This window comes from Molothrus ater, chromosome 6 (genome assembly GCF_012460135.2).
Source record: "Molothrus ater isolate BHLD 08-10-18 breed brown headed cowbird chromosome 6, BPBGC_Mater_1.1, whole genome shotgun sequence".
Classification (NCBI taxonomy): Eukaryota; Metazoa; Chordata; class Aves; order Passeriformes; family Icteridae; genus Molothrus; species Molothrus ater.
Genome location: NC_050483.2, coordinates 46482653 through 46501287, shown reverse-complemented (window position 1 = coordinate 46501287; position 18635 = coordinate 46482653). Strand labels below are relative to the sequence as shown.

General features: G+C 41.0%; 1 protein-coding gene across 1 annotated transcript in view; it reads left to right on the top strand.

Moving 5' to 3' along the window:
- FBLN5 (fibulin 5) overlaps window positions 1-10979 on the top strand; it is a 54299-nt gene extending 43320 nt beyond the window's left edge. Inside the window, exons 7-12 of the mRNA XM_036385136.1 lie at window positions 540-656; window positions 1588-1707; window positions 4463-4585; window positions 5130-5256; window positions 8111-8306; window positions 10128-10979. Coding sequence (XP_036241029.1) covers window positions 540-656; window positions 1588-1707; window positions 4463-4585; window positions 5130-5256; window positions 8111-8306; window positions 10128-10289 — 845 coding nt within the window. The 3' untranslated portion in view covers window positions 10290-10979. The remainder of the gene's footprint in view (window positions 1-539; window positions 657-1587; window positions 1708-4462; window positions 4586-5129; window positions 5257-8110; window positions 8307-10127) is intronic.
- Window positions 10980-18635: the final 7656 nt, after the last annotated feature.

The window sequence follows — 18635 nt, the reverse complement described above, 5'->3', positions numbered from 1 at the left end:
ATTTGTCAGTTAAAAATTCATATAAAAAGAGAATGTGACTATTTGGAAAAAAATCTTTCAAAAATATCCTCACTCAAAAAAGAAGCCTGTAGTAACAAACACTGCTGTTCCAGTGAGCAGCTTTGGTATATGTGGAGGCAAAGAAGGTTTCTAATTTGATTCTGCCAAAATTTCGCTGCAATGTTGGCTGTGGTTGTGCTGGCAGCCTGTGTCAGCTGTCAGGTATCCTTTGAGGGAGCTGCTTAAAGGAACAAACTGGGCTGCCTGATTTAACCTGAAGGTTACAGCAATGCCAATCAATTCATCAGACACACTGGTAGATGCCAGATGTGGATAACACCACATTACCACATTCTGCTGGGGAGAGGAATATTTCAACTCCAACTCCATGTCTGAACGCCTGGAAGTTTGGCTGTGACACCATGACCAGTGTGCTGGGGTATTTCTGTGTTATCAGCACTGTTGGCTCAGTGTGCTGGCTGCTTTGTATGTCATGAGGAGATGCAGAGCACTCCAGTTTCCCTCCTTTTCCCCTGCAGACATAGACGAATGTCGCTACGGCTACTGCCAGCAGCTGTGCGCCAACGTGCCCGGCTCCTACTCCTGCACCTGCAACCCTGGCTTCACCCTCAACGACGATGGGAGATCCTGCCAAGGTAGGGCTAGGGTCAACCAGGCCTGAAATCTTTGGTCCCCCCTCAGCCAACCCCTTAAGACTTCCTTGGTTTTTAGAGCACAAGTGACCTTCCCAGCATTGCTTTTGAAAATGTTCACAGGTTGGTCAGACAGATATTTCTGGAGTTTCACAGTACCTCAAAGGGGTGCAGGTGCAACAGGACTGCTGTGTCAAAAGAAATATGCACAGAGGCCCAAACCTCAATTCACTCAATTCAGTGGAATTACCAAGTGTTCAGGCACTGAATTTGTTATTAAAATGTGAGGTTGTGTGACCCAACTGAGACAGGAAACCTTTGTCAGATCGGTAAATCAGAGTCTCCAAGGTTCCAGACTGGAGTTCTAAGCATTAGATCACCTTTGCTGTGATGTGCTACCTCAAAGTCAACACAACCTCTTCACAGTCTCCCTAGCAAAGCAGGGAGCATCTTCCCACATGCTGCAGGAGGAGGTCTGTGCTCATGATGGAATTGTTAATGTCCTACAAGGAAAAAAATATTGCTTTTGCCTTAGCCCAAGGTTTCCATAAAGACCCCTCATCATTGCATTATCTTTCTCAGGAAAATCCTGCTGCATTTTTCTCAGATCTGTTATGACAATATTGGTTCGATGGTTTTCAAATTTCAGGATAAGGACAGAAACATTTATAATAAAAAATTCATCCCCATCTTCCATGTTATTTTTTAATTGAAGTAATTCCCAAAATACTTCACTTCCACACATGTTGTTTCCAACATGCTATTCCCAGGCATCAACCTGGATCCAAATAAACAACACTGAATTGGTTATATTTTTTCAGAACAAATCGTTCTGACTGTACAGCTAATCTCTTTGAAATGCTCTGCAGAAAAAAAAAATGAAAATGGTGTTTGGGGAGAAGTCACTGATGAATTTGGCATTGTTTTCCCATAGATGTGAATGAATGTACAAGTGAAAACCCTTGCACTCAGACCTGTGTCAATACCTATGGCTCTTTTCTCTGCCGCTGTGAACCTGGCTATGAACTGGAAGCTGATGGAGTTAACTGCAGTGGTAACTCTTATTTACTCTTTTACTCTTTTGGTTTCTTTAATTCTATTATGTGTACTTTTTCAAAGGCATTGTTTTTACAAACTTTTTAAAAAGTTTTTTGCCTTGGTCCATGGTAGCATCGGGATAGCTGCAACTCATATGATCTTCTTTCCAGCTAAAGCACTCAGCAAATACCCAGGAAAACTCCATGGAGGAGGGCCACAAATGGTTTTAAAGAAATAAGCTAAATATTCAAAAGCTCCAAGGTAACAGCAAAACAGAAGAAAGCACTCTGTAATGCTGAACAGCAAGCTTTTTTTGAGCAAGTAGAGATAGCCTCAGGACATTCCTCCATGATTAAAGAAATAGTTTATAGAAAGCACTTTTCCATTTGTCTGTTGAATGCATGTACTTCCCTTGCTCTTAAGGACTGCTCACTTCTGCCTGAAACTTTCCCCCGTTTCCCCTGTATGGCTCTGGCTTCACTTTAAAAACAATATATGATTTCTTAGTACAGTTATTGCTGACCTGTTCAGCACACAGCAGAATAAATTGTGCTTATGTCACTGTAATTTTTCCTTTCTGGATTTTGTTTTTATTGTATTATTTTATTTTAATTGAAGGCAAAACTTATTTCTTTGCTTATTGTACCATCAGCCTGATAAAATTAGAAAATTCAGACAATATGTCTTGGAAAAATGCACTGGAAAATACTTGAGTTTTAATTTACAGTAAACAGATGTAATATGCTGTTTCTGAGAGAAAAGACATGTGAGATGCAGAGTATATGATTAGTCTTTCCCAAGATATTTTCCCTGCAAATCTCCTTGTTATAAGGGGAAGAACAAATATTAAATATGTACAGGGTCTTAAGAATTAAACACCTAACTTAGTGTCCTGCATTCTGATGGATTTTCTTCTTCTCAGTTAGACTCCTGAATGTTTTGTATGTGTTCACCTCCTGAGTTACCTGGGGGTCTGAACCAGATAAGTTCATTGCAATGCCCAATAAGGTGGTGCTTGAGCCTCATCCATGTCTCAGATCTGAGCCAGCAAAAGGGTCTTTCAACATCCAGATCCAGAGCAGAAAATCTTTTCCTGACAATCTTGTGCAAGAGATGTTTGACAAAGCAGGTCAAGTTTCTCTGGATGAGCTTCTTCCACTCCACAGCAACCACTAGACATCTGAGGCTCACAAAGGGAATGCCTGGTCAGGGGCACACTCTTGAGAGACACCCAGGATTCAGATTTATTTCAATAGGAGTGGGGTTAGTCCATGGCCTAGCAGCCAACTTACCTTGAAGCTGGAAGGCATTCTCGCCCCAATTCAAGGAGAGAGGCAGAGATTTCAACCTGGCTTTCCCAATATCATCATTATTTTCTAATCACAGAGGTCTTCCAAGTGCATTAGATGTGCTCTGAAATGACAACCACCCTGTTGTCTGCACACAGGCAGCCAGGAGAATGCCAGGAGTATTTAGGAACACTGTGGGCCCAAGAGCAGGAATGCAGGGCTCTTGGGGCTCCAAATCCCTCAGGACCTGACAGCAGCCAAGCACCAGTTACACAAATCCAGTATGCTGGAGGTCTGGGCTAGGATGCCAGAGGGTGGCTGATATCTCAGCCACTTTACGGAGTCAGCCCTCAGTCTCTGGAGCTTCAGGAAGGTGTTTGTTTCCGTGAACTCACTGGGGAAACTCACACAGTAACAGGACTCTGTAGGTGTAGAGTTCCTTTCATCTCCCTTTTGAGAATCTGATTTCAGCCCTAAAGCCACTTGGATATATTTGGACTTCAAATACTTTCCAATCCATTTGCACAAAACACCAGAAGTGAATAAATGGACTGAGCCCAATTTAGAAGAAAGAGAAGAAGAGTAAAAGTGATTTGCCTGGGAGAGTCAACATGTCAGAGCTGGGAATAAGAACTTGGGAGTTCCTGGCTGGGGCTCTGGCCTTTGTTTCTTTCTTCCCCTGAACAGGGAAATAAGGAAATGATTAGTGGCAGCCTCCCTCAGCCTCGTGCCTTTGCATGTGTTTTCCCCTCAGTCAGCCGTGGCTCCATGTGCAGCTCTGAAGTTCATCTTTCTCACTTGAGCACAGCTCTGCAGAACACAATGACTGGTCAATTCATGAGAGCAAGGGGCAAAGAGCACAGTTTCTGCTTTCAATCAGGATTTGACAGACTGCCTGGCTTCCCATGTATCTGTAGGGCTGGGCCTTCCAGTGTGTCTGACCCAGGCTGGGATGTGCTCTTTGAGTCTTGATGGAATGACTTGGAAGTAACTGACTAGAGGCTAAAAAATATGAAAGAGACAGGGCTGGCTGCAGGAGTTCTGCTGGAACCCATGTGGCTGGAACCCTGGGAACGTAAAACTTGTTCTCCAAAAGAAGGAAAAAAAATAAAACAAAACTGCTGCCAAGTCTTTCCTTTTAAATTACAGTTGCAGCTTTGTTGTCAGAGTATCTATCTCTGACGTAAAACAGAAATGAAAACATGGCCAAGTGGTGACAGGTATTAGAAAAGAAAAAAAAATAATTAAAAGCCAGACATTGTGTTCAGCAGCAGCTTTGATTTCCTTAGGAAAAAAGTGTTTAATGAAGAAGTTGTTGTATAGCATTTTGTCAGCTTGCTGCAGAGCTCTAGGGAGCTGGAGAGTGCCAGCCTCCAGCTGAGGGAATGGGCAGGTAGTGTGGGTGGCCACCTGCCTGCAGGACTGCTCTTTTGACAGTAAAGCCAAAGACAGTAAACTTTGGTTTTTGTTCTACCACTGCAGACATGGATGAGTGCAGCTTCTCAGAGTTCCTCTGCCAGCACGAATGTGTGAATGGGCCTGGTTCTTACTACTGTACCTGTCCTTCAGGATATAACTTGCTTGACGACAGTAGAAGCTGCCAAGGTAACATTCCTGCACTGACTGAAACCCACGGGGACCAGAATGTAGATCCTGTGTCTAGAAAGAGGTTTTCAAGAATTGAGATGCTTGGTCTTGGCATTGCACAGTGAAATACTCGTAGGGGCCAATTATGCAATTCTGGTAAGAATGTCAGCACATGAATATTCCTGCTGAGGTGAACTGGTGTGTTGTTTTAAGTAAGACTTCATTGGATAGGAAACAGCTACACAGGAAAGACCTCAAATGCTCTCCCCTCTGCTGTACATCTCTACTTTTCCCATTCTCTAAGGTCAGAGAGTTTGAGCAGCCAATTCCTTTCCTTTTTTTTTTTTTCAGCATTCAGCATGTGGGAACACTCTCATTAGCAGAAGTGGATGGAGTAAAAACTGATCTTAAAAGAGGGGGGCAGTTATAAAAAGTCCACCTCTCACGGTGCAAGAATTTTATGAATTTTGGGGTAATTCTTCAAGATGGAAACCAGTTTGTAGGAGTGGTATCTTGTACATATTTCCCTGCTTCAGCCATTCTCTCATTCCTTGTGTTTTAGATATCAATGAATGTGAAATCAGAAACTTCACCTGCACTTCACAGCAAACATGTTTCAATATCCCAGGAGAATATAAATGTTTAGACCCAGTACGATGTGAGGAGCCTTATCTCCAGATTAATGAGAAGTGAGTAACATACCCACAGCCACAAAAGCAAATTCTGTCTGTGAAAGTTGTATCTAAGTTCTATCTAACCAAAGAAGCTGTAATTTTACAGTACAACCATGAAGTCTGTCTAAACAGCTATACATACACACTGTTGCTAAATTTACCACTGGTAAGCTTTATAAAAATAATAAATTGCAATTGCTTACCAGGTCACCGGGTATGATATGATATGATATATTATGATATATCATACTCAGATGTATGTAAAGTTAGACTGGAAAAACAGCTATCAGTTGACAAAACAGCAAGGCTTGTGATGTAGTAAGAGACATTTACTTACATATCTGACTTCATATATGCTCAAATGCAGCCTGTTTATTAGTAGGAATATTTCCTGCAAATGGTAACTAGTTTATGCCTGGGAAGTGCTTTAAAATATTAGATGACAGAGCAGCATACAAATAGTTTCTTATTGCTTACAGGTTAAAAGTTCTGAATAGTTCACAGACTGACCCACCTGGCCCAGAAATTGGGTATGTCTAGATGAGGCTGTTAGTACTGTCACTGTCTCAAGTGGGAAACATTTGAGCAAGCAAACAATAAACCCTACCTTTCTTAAAACATCCTGTTTCTTTTACATTTGTATGTATTTGCTGGGGCTCAAAATATTTCAGTTCCAGACAGATCTCAATATACTGCAGTCCACATTATTTCATCCACAATGTTTGCACTAAACCCAATAATCTGGAATTGCTTGGTAGCCGAATATATTTTATAGAAAGGCAAAAGATTAGTAATTAGCTTCTTTCCTTTAGAATTTATGAGTGTATTTGCATTGTTTTCTGAACTAGGGCAGCTGAAGAGTGGACACATAGTGTCTGTCTAGTTCTGGGTTTTCCGACATTGGTGATAGAGTCTTAGACTGGAATTTGAAATAACTGAATCATCTGCATCTAAATTCCCCAGAGCCCAGATACAGAGTCCTTGCAGAGCAGCTTGCATCAGAACACAATCTCTGAGCTTTGTGTTTGGTGGCTTTGGCTCATGTCTAGATGGGCCTGCACTTAATTAGTGACATATGTCCAGAAGTGGTCAGATAAAAGCCAAGTGAATTCCTTGCATCTGTGTTTTCTGTGGAAGGAATTGGGTGATCATAATGCCAGGAGCCTCTTGATGGGGGACATGCCAGATGCACTGTCTGAAATTGATGTCAGCAGTGAAGGTTATAGAAAAATAGTCAAAAAGACCCTTGCCCAACAAATTCCCCCAACATGGCTTTTATAAAGGGATATCCTGCTTTACAACTTCCTTAGAGTTCTCTGAAGAAATCAGCAGCATGTGGCTAGGGCACAGAGACTGTTGCAGTCTGTTTGCATTTCCAAAGGCTTCTGAAAAGACCCTCACACAGTTATCATGGACATGAAGCAGTCATAAGTAACAGAGAAAAGTCCCTGAAACAGAAAAATAAGAAGCTGAAAGATAAAAATAAACAGTGGATAGTATTAAATTGTCAATTTTCATGCTGAATTTCTGCAGAGGTCTGAGCTGGACCTACTTGGTCCATCATAAGCAACCTGGGGAAAAGAATAAACCATGAGATGGGCAAAGTCTGGAACAATATCTGAAGACAGTAGATAAAAGTGGGTAGAAAAATACTACAGAATAAGCCTCAATGACTGTGCAATAAAAATGGCAGATGAAATTCCGTGTAGATTAATTTAAAGTAAAAAGAAAATCCCAAATTCACAAATTAAATAAGGACCACTGATCTGATCATAATCGATGCAAACTGAGATTTGAGTGGTCTAGTTCCATGATCTGCAGTACTCACTAGAGGTCAGAAAAGCAATCTGGATTCCAAATGTTAATAGGTAGAGAATATCCTTGGAGCACAAGCTATTGTGCACCAAATCTTTAAGACTGTGCAGCTCCTTCCCCTCCTGTCAAAAGAAATACAACTGGATAAAGGTTCATAAGAAGCAATTAGGATGATCACAAGTATGAATAGCTTCCTTGTGAGTAACAGCCAAATTAGAGCACTTCAGCCATGAACAGGGTCAAATATGAAGCCCTGAGATGGGTGAGGAGGATGAGCAGGGATTGACTGGCTGCTCTCCTTTCAGGTAAACAGCTGGGAGCACCAGATAAAGTCAGAAAGAGGCCATGCAAGAGAGATGAAAGGGGCTGTGGGGCTTCTGGCCACAGGGGGCTGTGAATGCCAAACATTCATGTGGGAAGCTGGAAAAGCTGATGGATAAGAAATGCATTAATAGCTGATGAATAGAAAGAAATTTTTGTTTCAAGGATTCCCTGAGTCACAAACAATTGGAGACTGCTGGTGGAAGTGTCGCATGCTTGGCTTGCTATCTTCTTCTTCTTCCTTAAGGCTCTGCATTTGATGTTAGAGCTTTGGTTTGATCCAGGATGTCAACTATATGTTTCCATGTAGTGTACAAAATATAGTGAAACAAAAATTACTACTGTTTATGTAGTACTACCAGTGAAATTATCTAATAATATTCTGGGGACAGTTCAGTATAAATTACTATCAGAATAAACATGTACAGAGTATTCTACACTTGCAGGGCTACTTCAAAGAAAGTTCACATTTTTGAGTGATCTAAGGAGAATGCCAAGGTATTTTCACCAAGAAGACAAGAAAAAAGAGGCAGGATATAAACCAGAACAGCAATACAGAAAATGCTAAAAGTGAGAAAATGCATTACAAGCTACATTGATTCTTTTAGCTGGCCAAAGGCATTGTTTGTTTATTTATTTATGCACATTTATTTATATAAATAATCAAATATTACAGCAATTTGTAACCCCTGCTGACAATTCTATCTCTGACAATCCTCTTTCTGACAACCAGCCGCTGCATGTGTCCAGCTGAAAACCCTGGGTGCCGAGATCAGCCCTTCACCATCCTGTACAGAGTGATGGATATGGTGTCTGGGAGGTCTGTGCCTTCGGATATTTTTCAGATGCAAGCAACAACTCGCTACCCTGGAGCCTACTACATCTTCCAAATTAAATCAGGGAACGAGGGCAGGGAATTCTACATGCGGGTAAGTCCAATGCTCCCTGGGGGAAACATGGAGCATCTTGTTGTTGGCTGAACGTCCTGATGGCACAACTGAGCTTCCTGTGACTGTCACTTAAACCTTCAGTATGAGGCATTTTTTTTACACACAGATGTGCACAGCAGTGTGCTGATCTGCAGGAACTGTTGGATCTCTCAGGAGAGTAACCTACCCAAAGCAAACATGCCTCTCCTATGAGACAGCAGGTTTAGGAAAGCCCACAGCTGTACCCATGTCTAAGAATAGCTCAGGTTTCCCAAGCTCAAGAGAAACTATTGTGCCAAACTGTTTTTTATTTGATGGACAATCAAAAGTGTAACCAAAAGACTCAATGCTTCTTGTCTGTTTTATTAAACCTTTTCATTGAAATTGAAAAATGTGAAAACCAAAAAAGTAAGCAAAAAACTTACCCTAGCCCTTTTTGCCAACAATTTACTTTCTGGGTTCTTTGCTTTCATTTGTTATGATTTTTTTCCACTGAGAACATTCATTTTTTGTAGACACTGTTAGAGAAAATGTAATTACCTGAGGTTTTTTAATTTGTTTACCTCAGAAGATCTCTGTGTTCCCCAGTCATCTTTGCCACACAACCAACATGCAGAGATTGCAGGGGTGTCTGCAGAGAATGGGGCACATCCACAAGGACGGTGACTCTCAGGAGGTTGATTTTCAGCCCCAGGCAAAACCTGGCTCTGACATTCACATTAAGTCCTGTTCTGTGGCTACTGAAGGTTCCCATCCCTCATGGACAGGGGTAGTGGGATAGATTCCAGGACATATTTCTCACAAGAATCTCAGATTCCCACTGTAAGAAAATGAAAATGTTTCAAAATCCTGAATTGACAAGCAGTTCCGCTACATCTCACAAGAACTTTCCTGTTGCAAAGTCACCACTGATCCCCTCATCTGGGCCAATCCAGCAGGTGCTGAGGTCCCAGCACCCACCTCCATTGCCCTGAGCTGCTGTTCCAGTGATTCACCACGCAGCCATTCCCTGGGCACTGGGAGGGCATGGGAGGGACACTGTGCCCTTGCTGAGGCACCAGGACCCAGCCTGGCACAGACCAGGCAACATGCCCAGCACCTCCTCATGGCTGTGTCAGCCTTCTCTGATCAAAGGTAACAAACACCCAGTCTTGAGGCAGAACTGGACAGGTAAAGCAGGACCCACTGTGCCTATGTAAGCTCCTGATGGAAAACAAACTGCAGTTGGTTTAAACATCAGCAGATCTGATTTTTAAATGCACATAATCCACTGTTCTGGTCAGATATCACCAAGGTCTGCTTCCATTTAATAAAGGACTTGTTTTCTGAAGTGCCATTGCATATTCAAAGTGTAAGGTTTGTACAATTAACCTACACAATGTCCCACAAAATCAGACCCCGTTCACACGGGAACACCTGTTCTCCAGGTTCTTTAACACAAGCCCTTCTGGGTGTCTGCTGCTTCACAGTAACTTTACATCAAACTAAAGAGTAGTTCAAACAAACAAACAAAAATGTATAATTACTTGTTTATACCCTAAACCCATGTTTTCAATTTTTTCTTTCTTGGGCAATAGCAAGTGTCTGTGTTCAATAGCTCCTTTAATGTGCAGAGTTCCCAAAGGCTTTACAAACTGTAGAAGGTGACAGTTCACACTGAAAAGAGCCAAATGCTGAAATGAAACTCTGTCCCATCAGTTGCAGTGGTGTCAAAGAATGAAACAGAAAACACCTATTTTAGCTGCTTGAAGACTAGTGAGAAAATGGTTTTGAAGAACTAGTTTTGGCAATCTCACCTGCTTTCTCTTGTTTCATGCACAGCAAACAGGACCCATCAGTGCCACTCTGGTGATGACCCGGCCCGTGAAGGGGCCGCGCACGATCGAGCTGGACTTGGAAATGATCACTGTAAACACCGTCATCAACTTCAGAGGCAGCTCTGTCATCCGGCTGAGGATATTTGTATCACAGTACTCCTTCTAAACCTCCAGTCTGTGCCCTGGAAACATTAAGCCAGAAGAGACAGTTCCTCCTCTGCACAACTCTCTCCTCAAAAGCCAGTACTATAGAAGCTCCGGACCAAATCACCATTTCCACAGAGCTGGTGACCTATGTGTGTCTAGAGGCCTCTTCATGCACAGTCCCAACCAGGATGCAAACATCTGAAGATCCCATATGATTGTCTGTGTGGTCATGTATTTTAAGGATCCTTCTTCTCACTGTAAACACTTCTAGGGCATGAGTCTATGTGAAAGACTGTGAACCTTTGTAGCTCCAAGGCTGCTTAGCAGAAAGCACCAAAAAAACTGAGGAAAAAGCTGGCTTTTGCAATCTTGCCTTTTATAAATTTTTTTTTCATTATAAATGAAAAGCAGAAAAACAAGCAGAAACAGAAACAAAAAACCCACCTATTGAAACAAGGGACCTCAGGAGTCCCAGTTTGCATTCCCAATTATCTCTGGAATTACCAGTCAGGCACTTTGTTTCAATTCACCCTGCATTTGTCTTAGTTTCACCTGTTTTTTTCATTCTATTTTATAGTTAAAATTAATTGTAAATTCATTCCAAAAAACATGTTGTACTATGTAATCTTTTGCTTTCTGACAAAGTGTCACATGTTTGGGTTCCTTTCTGTATTAAATCTTTCTATATAACAGAGTTCATAGAAATCTATCACTGGATGGTGTGTTTTACAACATTTAGGATTTTATGCTTATTTACACTCAAGATTTTTGACACAGGCCTCCACTGCCAGAATAGTGTCCAGCATAAGTAGAGGCTTTAGAGCAGATAAGCATCAGAATTTTATTTTTCCCTGTTTTCCTGAGTGTGATAGTTTCAAACACTGTATAATGGCTACAAGGTAATAATACTAACTCTGTAGGTATAGCTGCAATTAATCTCCTCTTCAAAGACCACTCAGGTCAGACCTGTCCATATTCCTTCAGAAAATATTAATTTTTTGGTTTTTTTTTACTTGCAATCTCTCTCCTACACTTCTAACATGGGGGAAATAGCTGAAAAGGACTAGGAACAGTCTTATTCATGCAGACCAGAGTATAACAGTACCCCAATCTCAAACAGTGGGGTCCCACAGTTTTCATGGGCATTGTCTTCTCAGGTATAACTGCTGTAACAAAAAAAAAAGTTTCTTCTAAAGTCTAATCTGAATCTCCATTGTAATCTGTTGCTTTTTAGCCTACTTCCAGTAGAAATTGAGAACAGTTTATCTTCCCCTTTGCAGCAGTCTAACGTGTCTGAAGACTGTTGTCATGTCTCCCCTCAGACTGTTCTTCTCTAGTCTAAACAAACCCAATTCTTTTGGTGTTTCCTCATACATCACATTTTCTGGATCTTTTCTTGTTGCTCTCATCTGGATTCTCTCCAGTTGGTTCACATCTTTTTTGAAGCACAGTGCCCAAAACTGTGAAAAGTATTCCAGCTGAGGCCTCTCAGTGCTAAGCTAAATCTATACATATGTTTAATAGTTTGAAAAAAAATTAAAAATTGTATAGTTGGAAGGTATAATGCATGTTGAAGCCACCGGCACTTTGGTCTTTTATTTTAATAGGGATGAGGGTTTATATGCCTTGTTCTTAAATCTGTTTGAAACAAGCTCTTTAACTTTGCTTTTCCTTACTGGCTTTTTGGCTCTCTAGCATTGCTAGGACAGGAAGGATAGCCTTTGCTTGTCTTTTGAGAACTGGAAGTGCTCAGTGCTACTTGGGAGAGGTTTACAAAGATTACAATGTGAGCAACTAGGAGCAGAGTAGCAATGTGAGGTCTTCATTAAAGTGGAGTATTAAATGGGAGAATACAGACTTGGAAAGTTATTACAATACAGACTGCATGATACAATCAGAAAACTGCCTCTTGTTCCTAGTAAGATTTGTAAATTAGTAGAAACTCTGCTCTTTTTCCTTGTACTCAGCTTGAAGGAAGCCCTGATGCTCTCAGCAATGAAACACTGAGTTTAGCAGCTTCTGTTTCTTAATGGTTTAAAGGTTTTCTCTCTGCTGCTACAACATCCCAGGATGCTGTGGCTCAGAGCTCTGTCCTTTATTGTAAAAACAAAAAGCCTGGAGACTGACTCCAAGGTTTAGTGAGCCAAGCTGAAGGCAGAAAGCCAATGAGTTTTATGAGCAGCTGACTTGGAGGAGATAAATGCAGAGGAAATGGGCAGAGAAATATCAGAAACAAGAATTTGTTTCCTGAGTGTATCATGGCTCATCAAGTACCACAGTCTTGGAGGGAAAAATAGAGATGACTGGGAAGGAAGAATGATAATTTGTAACCATGGGACTGAAAGTGCTCCTGCTCCAGAAGGTGGAAATAAAACATGGGAAGCATGCAGGTTCTGGTGGACCAAATAGCAGCCGTGGGGCAGGCACGGTCTTGCACTGAAAATGTCCAACTCTTAAAATGCTGACAGCTTTCCCAGTGTTTAAAATCCCCTCTTCCCCCTTTTTGTGCCCTTATGTTATGGCTCCTTCATGCCCAGTTGAGGAGTCCTCTTTTCCTGCCACCACATCACCTCCTGGAGTGGAAGCACACTCTGCTAGACATCAGACAGTTTGTGACTTCTGGCCTGTTCTCCCATGGCCCCCACATACCAACCTGATTTAACCCTAATTTAGAAACATTAAAACCCAGAGGAATTCCATAACAAAACACTTTGTTAAAAGAGTAAAGCTTGAGTGCTTGGTTTTAGCAGGGTCCAGCAAATACTCATAAAACAATATTACACTTTCTATATAAACATTCTGCGCCTTAAAAAAAAGTGAAAAGTCTGGAAACAAAGGAATTCAGCCACTTCTCAACCGCCATAACATCTTTCATCACTCACTATCACTCCAGCCAACTTAAACTTTGCCAAAATATATGCCAATCTCAAAATAATAAATTACTAGCAGTTTATAACATCTAAACTCTCTATTTCCTAGTCAGGGGTCTGTTTTCAATACACCACTGCAGACTCAAATATTACAGCAATTCTCACCAAATAAAAAAGCAGACTACGCATGTCAGGTTTTTACAGCATGAAAGCTAAAAATGTAAACATGCAACTGTTTCATATATTCATGTTCCTCTTTGAGGCCAGAACTCCTCAAAAGCAGACAGAATTCTGGGTCTGCTCAGAAAATGATTCTTTATTCTAATCCACTGCTGATGATTTTCTAACATGAAGAGTTTTGCCATATGGTTAATGGCCAGTGTTGTGACCAGCACCAAGGGAGAGCACAGACCCTGCTCTGGGTGTGTGGGGCTTCCCTCTGGCTTTGCTTGCTCAGGCTGGCAGGGAAGGGACAGCTCTTTGCCTCTCCTGCCAGTCAGCTGTCATGTCTGTTTGGACATAGGTTCTCAGCAGAAAAACTGCCCTCCACTGTGTATACAGCACCTATTGGCAATGCAATAACTGGAATAAAGGTAAAAGAAAGCAGATATGGCAGTAATCTTTGATACAGATCACAGTAATTGGGAAGGAGAAGCTGTTTTGATAAATGAAAAAATTTGTTCATGCTAGTTGGGTTAGGTGCCAGAAGGAGTAGAATGAATCCGATCATCTGCTTATTTGACTTTGAGATATTTTTAGGGAATTGACTTTTTTGACACGGACAACAAAATGTTATTTCACCCAAGAGTTTCCTGGATCCCACAAAATCACTTTTCAACTGGTGATTTTCACTGACTACAATAACTTTGTTTAAAAAACTCAACTTCTTTCAAGAACCTGGTCACCCACCACCACTGAGTGTCATATCCAGGGCCATTCATGTGAGCTCTCTCCTCTTCAGTTGGAGTCCTGTGTTCATATTTACTTTTTTTTTTTTTACTTAGCCTTCGGAAGAGCCAACTTTTATTGTCTCATAAACATGGTATCAGCATCAGTAGAACTTGTATAATAATTTTTCTCTGTCTAGAGATGGCAGAACAATACAATCAGTACAATTTGTGGTCATGCAAGTACTCCAGTCTGGCTTATTCACAGAATATGCTACTGAATATCTTCCACGGCATGTAGCTGTATTAGAGCATAAGGAAAATATCATAACATAAAGATATTTAAAAAAAAAGGAATAAAAGTATGCCCTAATATTATTCAATCCTGACAGGCACTATTGTCAAAATAAATCTCTATTCTCTATGGACAAACCCCTCAGGTGGTGTCAATCTGCATGACTGATGCTTTTCAATGAAAAGATAACAAGCATCCTTGGAATCTTCCCTGTATTTGTGTAAAGCACTGTACGTGTATCTGTATACAGGAGAATTTACAGAAAGAACTCTCTAGAACTACTCAAAGAAAATGCGAAAGTAGGTGTGACCCTTGATCAAAGACCTACGGTTCTACAGGTCCACTCTGGTTTATGTGGCCTGATGAATGAGGGCATCAAGGGGCTGCTTTTCCACTGAATGTGGTAGAGAAGCTTACAGAAGATACAGAAATGGTGGTGTGGCTCTGCATTTGGAAGTCAAAGAGCTGTAAGGCAACATGGCACAAGCAAATTCTGTTTCCTCATCTGACGCAAGTCCAGACAAGTGTTTTAAACCCATTACATTTTGTTATTGTAAGTCTTTGAACCAATTTTGAATAGCTCAACCCCAAAGCAGGTGCCGTGCATGAAGACTGAGGATGCTGGCCATAACTAGACTTTTGGAGACTCTGCAGAAAGCCCGCCTCAGAAAGGTGACATGTGCCAAAGGGTCAGTGCCACAGGGAGTGTAATGGTCCAGAGGCATTTGTGTGGGGATGTCAGTGACAGCTGCCTCTGCACCTGCCCCTGTCCTCACCTGTGTCAGTGCAGAGTGTAACTGGAGATTTTAACTGTGCACATCAGCTGTGGAAATCTCACCTATTCCCATGCTTAGCTCAAACTTCTGAGATGCCTCTAGAGGGTTGCAAACTGATCCCCCTGGGTAACTCAACAAACACTGGTGAAGCCACATGAGGGAGAGTTTGGGTACAGCTTTTACACCAGGAAGTAAATAATAATGCAGTAACCTCATTGTAAGAATCAAGGAATGTATCTGAGTAAAAAAGGGATCTGTAGGAAACACTACTGCAATTAATAACTCCTGAAATATTCAATCTTTTCAATTCTCTTTCTCATATCCCTGAGGTCACTTATTTTCCTTTTCTGGTTTGTCCTGGACAAATGATCTCATTATGCTCATGCACATGCTGAGTGAACTCCACTTCTTCTCTGGCACTTAACAGTTGCTTTTTGGAGATCAGTTGTAGGCTATTTGCCTTTTCTAGGGCCCGACTGACCTCAATTACTTTTCTCATACCCAGGGAAGATCCATTATTTTCCCACCATGTTATTCTGCAGCCACCACCTGTTCAAGCTTTTCATGTGTTTCACTGGAGATGCAGGCACTGCCATGTTCTAAGCACTCTTACAGCAAAGTATTAGCTGGGAATGGCTGAAGGGATTGCCCAGCCTGCTGGTAGAGCCTGGCTTTATGAACAGGATTTTAAAAACCCCACAATTGCTCAGTTTTGAAGATGAAAGATGCTCTTCTAAATACAGATTTTCTCTGGAAATAGCATCTGTTATTGTGTTGGCTTGTTAGTCTCGGGGTGTTTTAAGAAGTCTGATAAGGACATGCTAATGCAATACACCCTTGGGCTTTACAAACCTTGGATGAGGTTTTTCCAGTTTGCAAACAGAGTACGTGGCCCAAGTCAGAGTTCAATGTTCTCATCACTGTGCTGAAGTCAGTGATCATTAAACTCACCTCAAGTCTGGCTTTAGCCCAGTTTTATTTTAAGTCTCAAATCTCAGTGTCAGTGGCATAAATGTAAGCAGATATGTATTATTTTTCGAGTACAGCTGAAAGCTTCTTTCCTGTGAATAAATAATAGTATGATTGCAGTATCTCTGTGGGCACTATCATTGGGTTCTTTGTGATTTCCTGAGATAATCTTTAATCTTCAAAATTTCTTCTGGTATTTCAAGACATTCATTGATGCATTTCCATCAATGATTCCTCACTCCTGCTTTTCAAAGGCCAGCCCAAGCACTAGATTCTGTTTTGTTAAAACATGAAGCTACACCCAAGCCTCTGCATAGTCACCTCATTGATAGGAATTGTTCCTCTCTGTAATCTATGAGGGATTTTGTTGACTTCCTTCAGATTCTGCAGCGTTCCATGCATGTGTTTGTCCAGACTGGGACCTTAGTCTGGAGATTGTTCATCAGCAACTTTCTGCACATGTTCTCCAACCAGCATGTGAAACCATAGCTACAAAGGTTAGTTTTTGACAAAAATCTTCAAAGCATGGTGTTTCTTGGCTGCCTACAAATAATGCAAACACAATTCAAAAATCCAGGACCAGAGTTCCCAGTTCCCCAGTCTTCATGAGAAATTCCTGTTTTTCAGAAACATTTTGGTCAGTAAACTTGCTTTGTAGATTATGTGAAATGCAAACAAAGAGGAAGAAGGCCTGCCAAGATGACACAGATTTGTTATTAAAATCAGTATCCCCAGGAATATTGGAATATAATTCATCATTTAAAAATATTCCTTTGGACCCTGACATCTGATGCCATTCAAGCAGAGCAGGGGGACAGAAAAACTGACTGCTTCCCAAACAACAGCAGCTGTTCAACAGAGATCCCTGGGCTCCTACAGTGACCAGAAACACCAGCTGGCCAAAGTCTGCACACCAGGTTAGTGAGGAACAAGCAAAGCTTATAGAGACATAGAGCTGAAAGAGAGGTAATTGCACTGACTTTTGAATGATATCAAGTGCAGATTTACATCATAATGTCTATAAAATTTCTCACTGCATTTATACATCTGTATAAATGCAAAATTTAAAATTACCAAAATTAAAAGGACCAAGCTGTTACCTACCACACACATAATACAGGCAGGAAGCTCTAGTGTATCCCTCTGCCTTTCCTCAGGGTTGTGCTCACTTGGAATTACCCAGCCTGATTTGGTGCAAGTTAACAGTGGTGTGACAGAATTTGGTTCACAGCAGTGTAGTCATATCCATGGATACAAGAGAATTACAGAGGGATACCATTACAATTGAACCAGAAAGTTAATAAAAAAGAGCTTGCTGATTAGTTAACCTTCAGTGCTTTGGTAATGAAGTCATTGACATGGACAAAAATATTCAACCAGAAACACAAAATATTAAAAAGGAGATTATCTCCTTAGAAACATAAGTACCCATGTAGCCTATAAATAGCTCTGAAATTAAGACGTCCCAGACAACATCTGTAAAAGGAAGAATTCACTCCTTGACCTTGTCTCCCACAGCAGGATTAAGAGTAGTTGATCCATATCAGGACACAGACACAATGGCTGTTTGATGGTCGAGCCAAGAAAGAGGCAGGCATGGCCAGAGGCAAGGGGGAGCCACACTAAGATAATGTAAAAATCCTAAAGAATGCTGTCGGTGTGCAGGATCTCTGAGACAGATCTCTCTTGCTGTATGAAGCATTTTAGCTCTGCTTGGGAAGTACAAACAGTCACTTCAATTAAAAGGGGGGGCAGGGCATGGTGGAGGATGGCAGCATTCATGTGCTTGAATGCAGAATTGGTTGGCAAAAAAAATGATGCCCTGGCCAATCTGTCACCTCATGAGATGCAATGGATACCAGAAACCTCTAAGTACAATTTTAGGTGTAGCACATTTACTATCACCTTATTCCAAGGGTTTATCCTGCAGCCAGTAGAGATGGAAGGAGGAGGACTCACTGCCCAGCTCAAAGGATGCTCCTTAGTGTTGCTGCTGAAACAGTCTTTTCCCTAACTCTACTTGCAGCCTGTCTGGATTAATAAGCATGTTGAATTTTGAAGTCTTCTTTTCTTTCTTTTTTTTTTTTAAATAATTTTGTACTGTAATTTTAAAAGGATAGTTTCAATGCCCCTCATCCTGTCCCTTTAGCCTATAACTGTTACTTCATTTCTAGCAGAAAAAGAGCTTTTAAAGCTTGTATTGTTCGACAGCTCATGAACAATTTGCATTGAATACACCAATAGGGACTATTTTAAAGGGGTTTTTTTGAAAAAAAAAAAGTTGTTAACAAAAATTATAATTGAATTCTAGTTTATTTTGATCATTAACTGGTTTAGTAGTGTTCATACAAGATCTCTGCAAGTATGCATGACAGAATTACATTGCCTATTTGGAAAGCAAGGTGAATGAAGTTCAGTGATACTGGTGAACCTACTGGTCATAAACACTAGTAACAAATGGGCAATAGTAGAGAAAACTTCAAAGCAAGATACAATTAATTTTCCAGAGGCTAATTTTCTTTCACAGTTTTTGTGTTGTACAGTTGTCCATAACTGGAGGTACCTGTG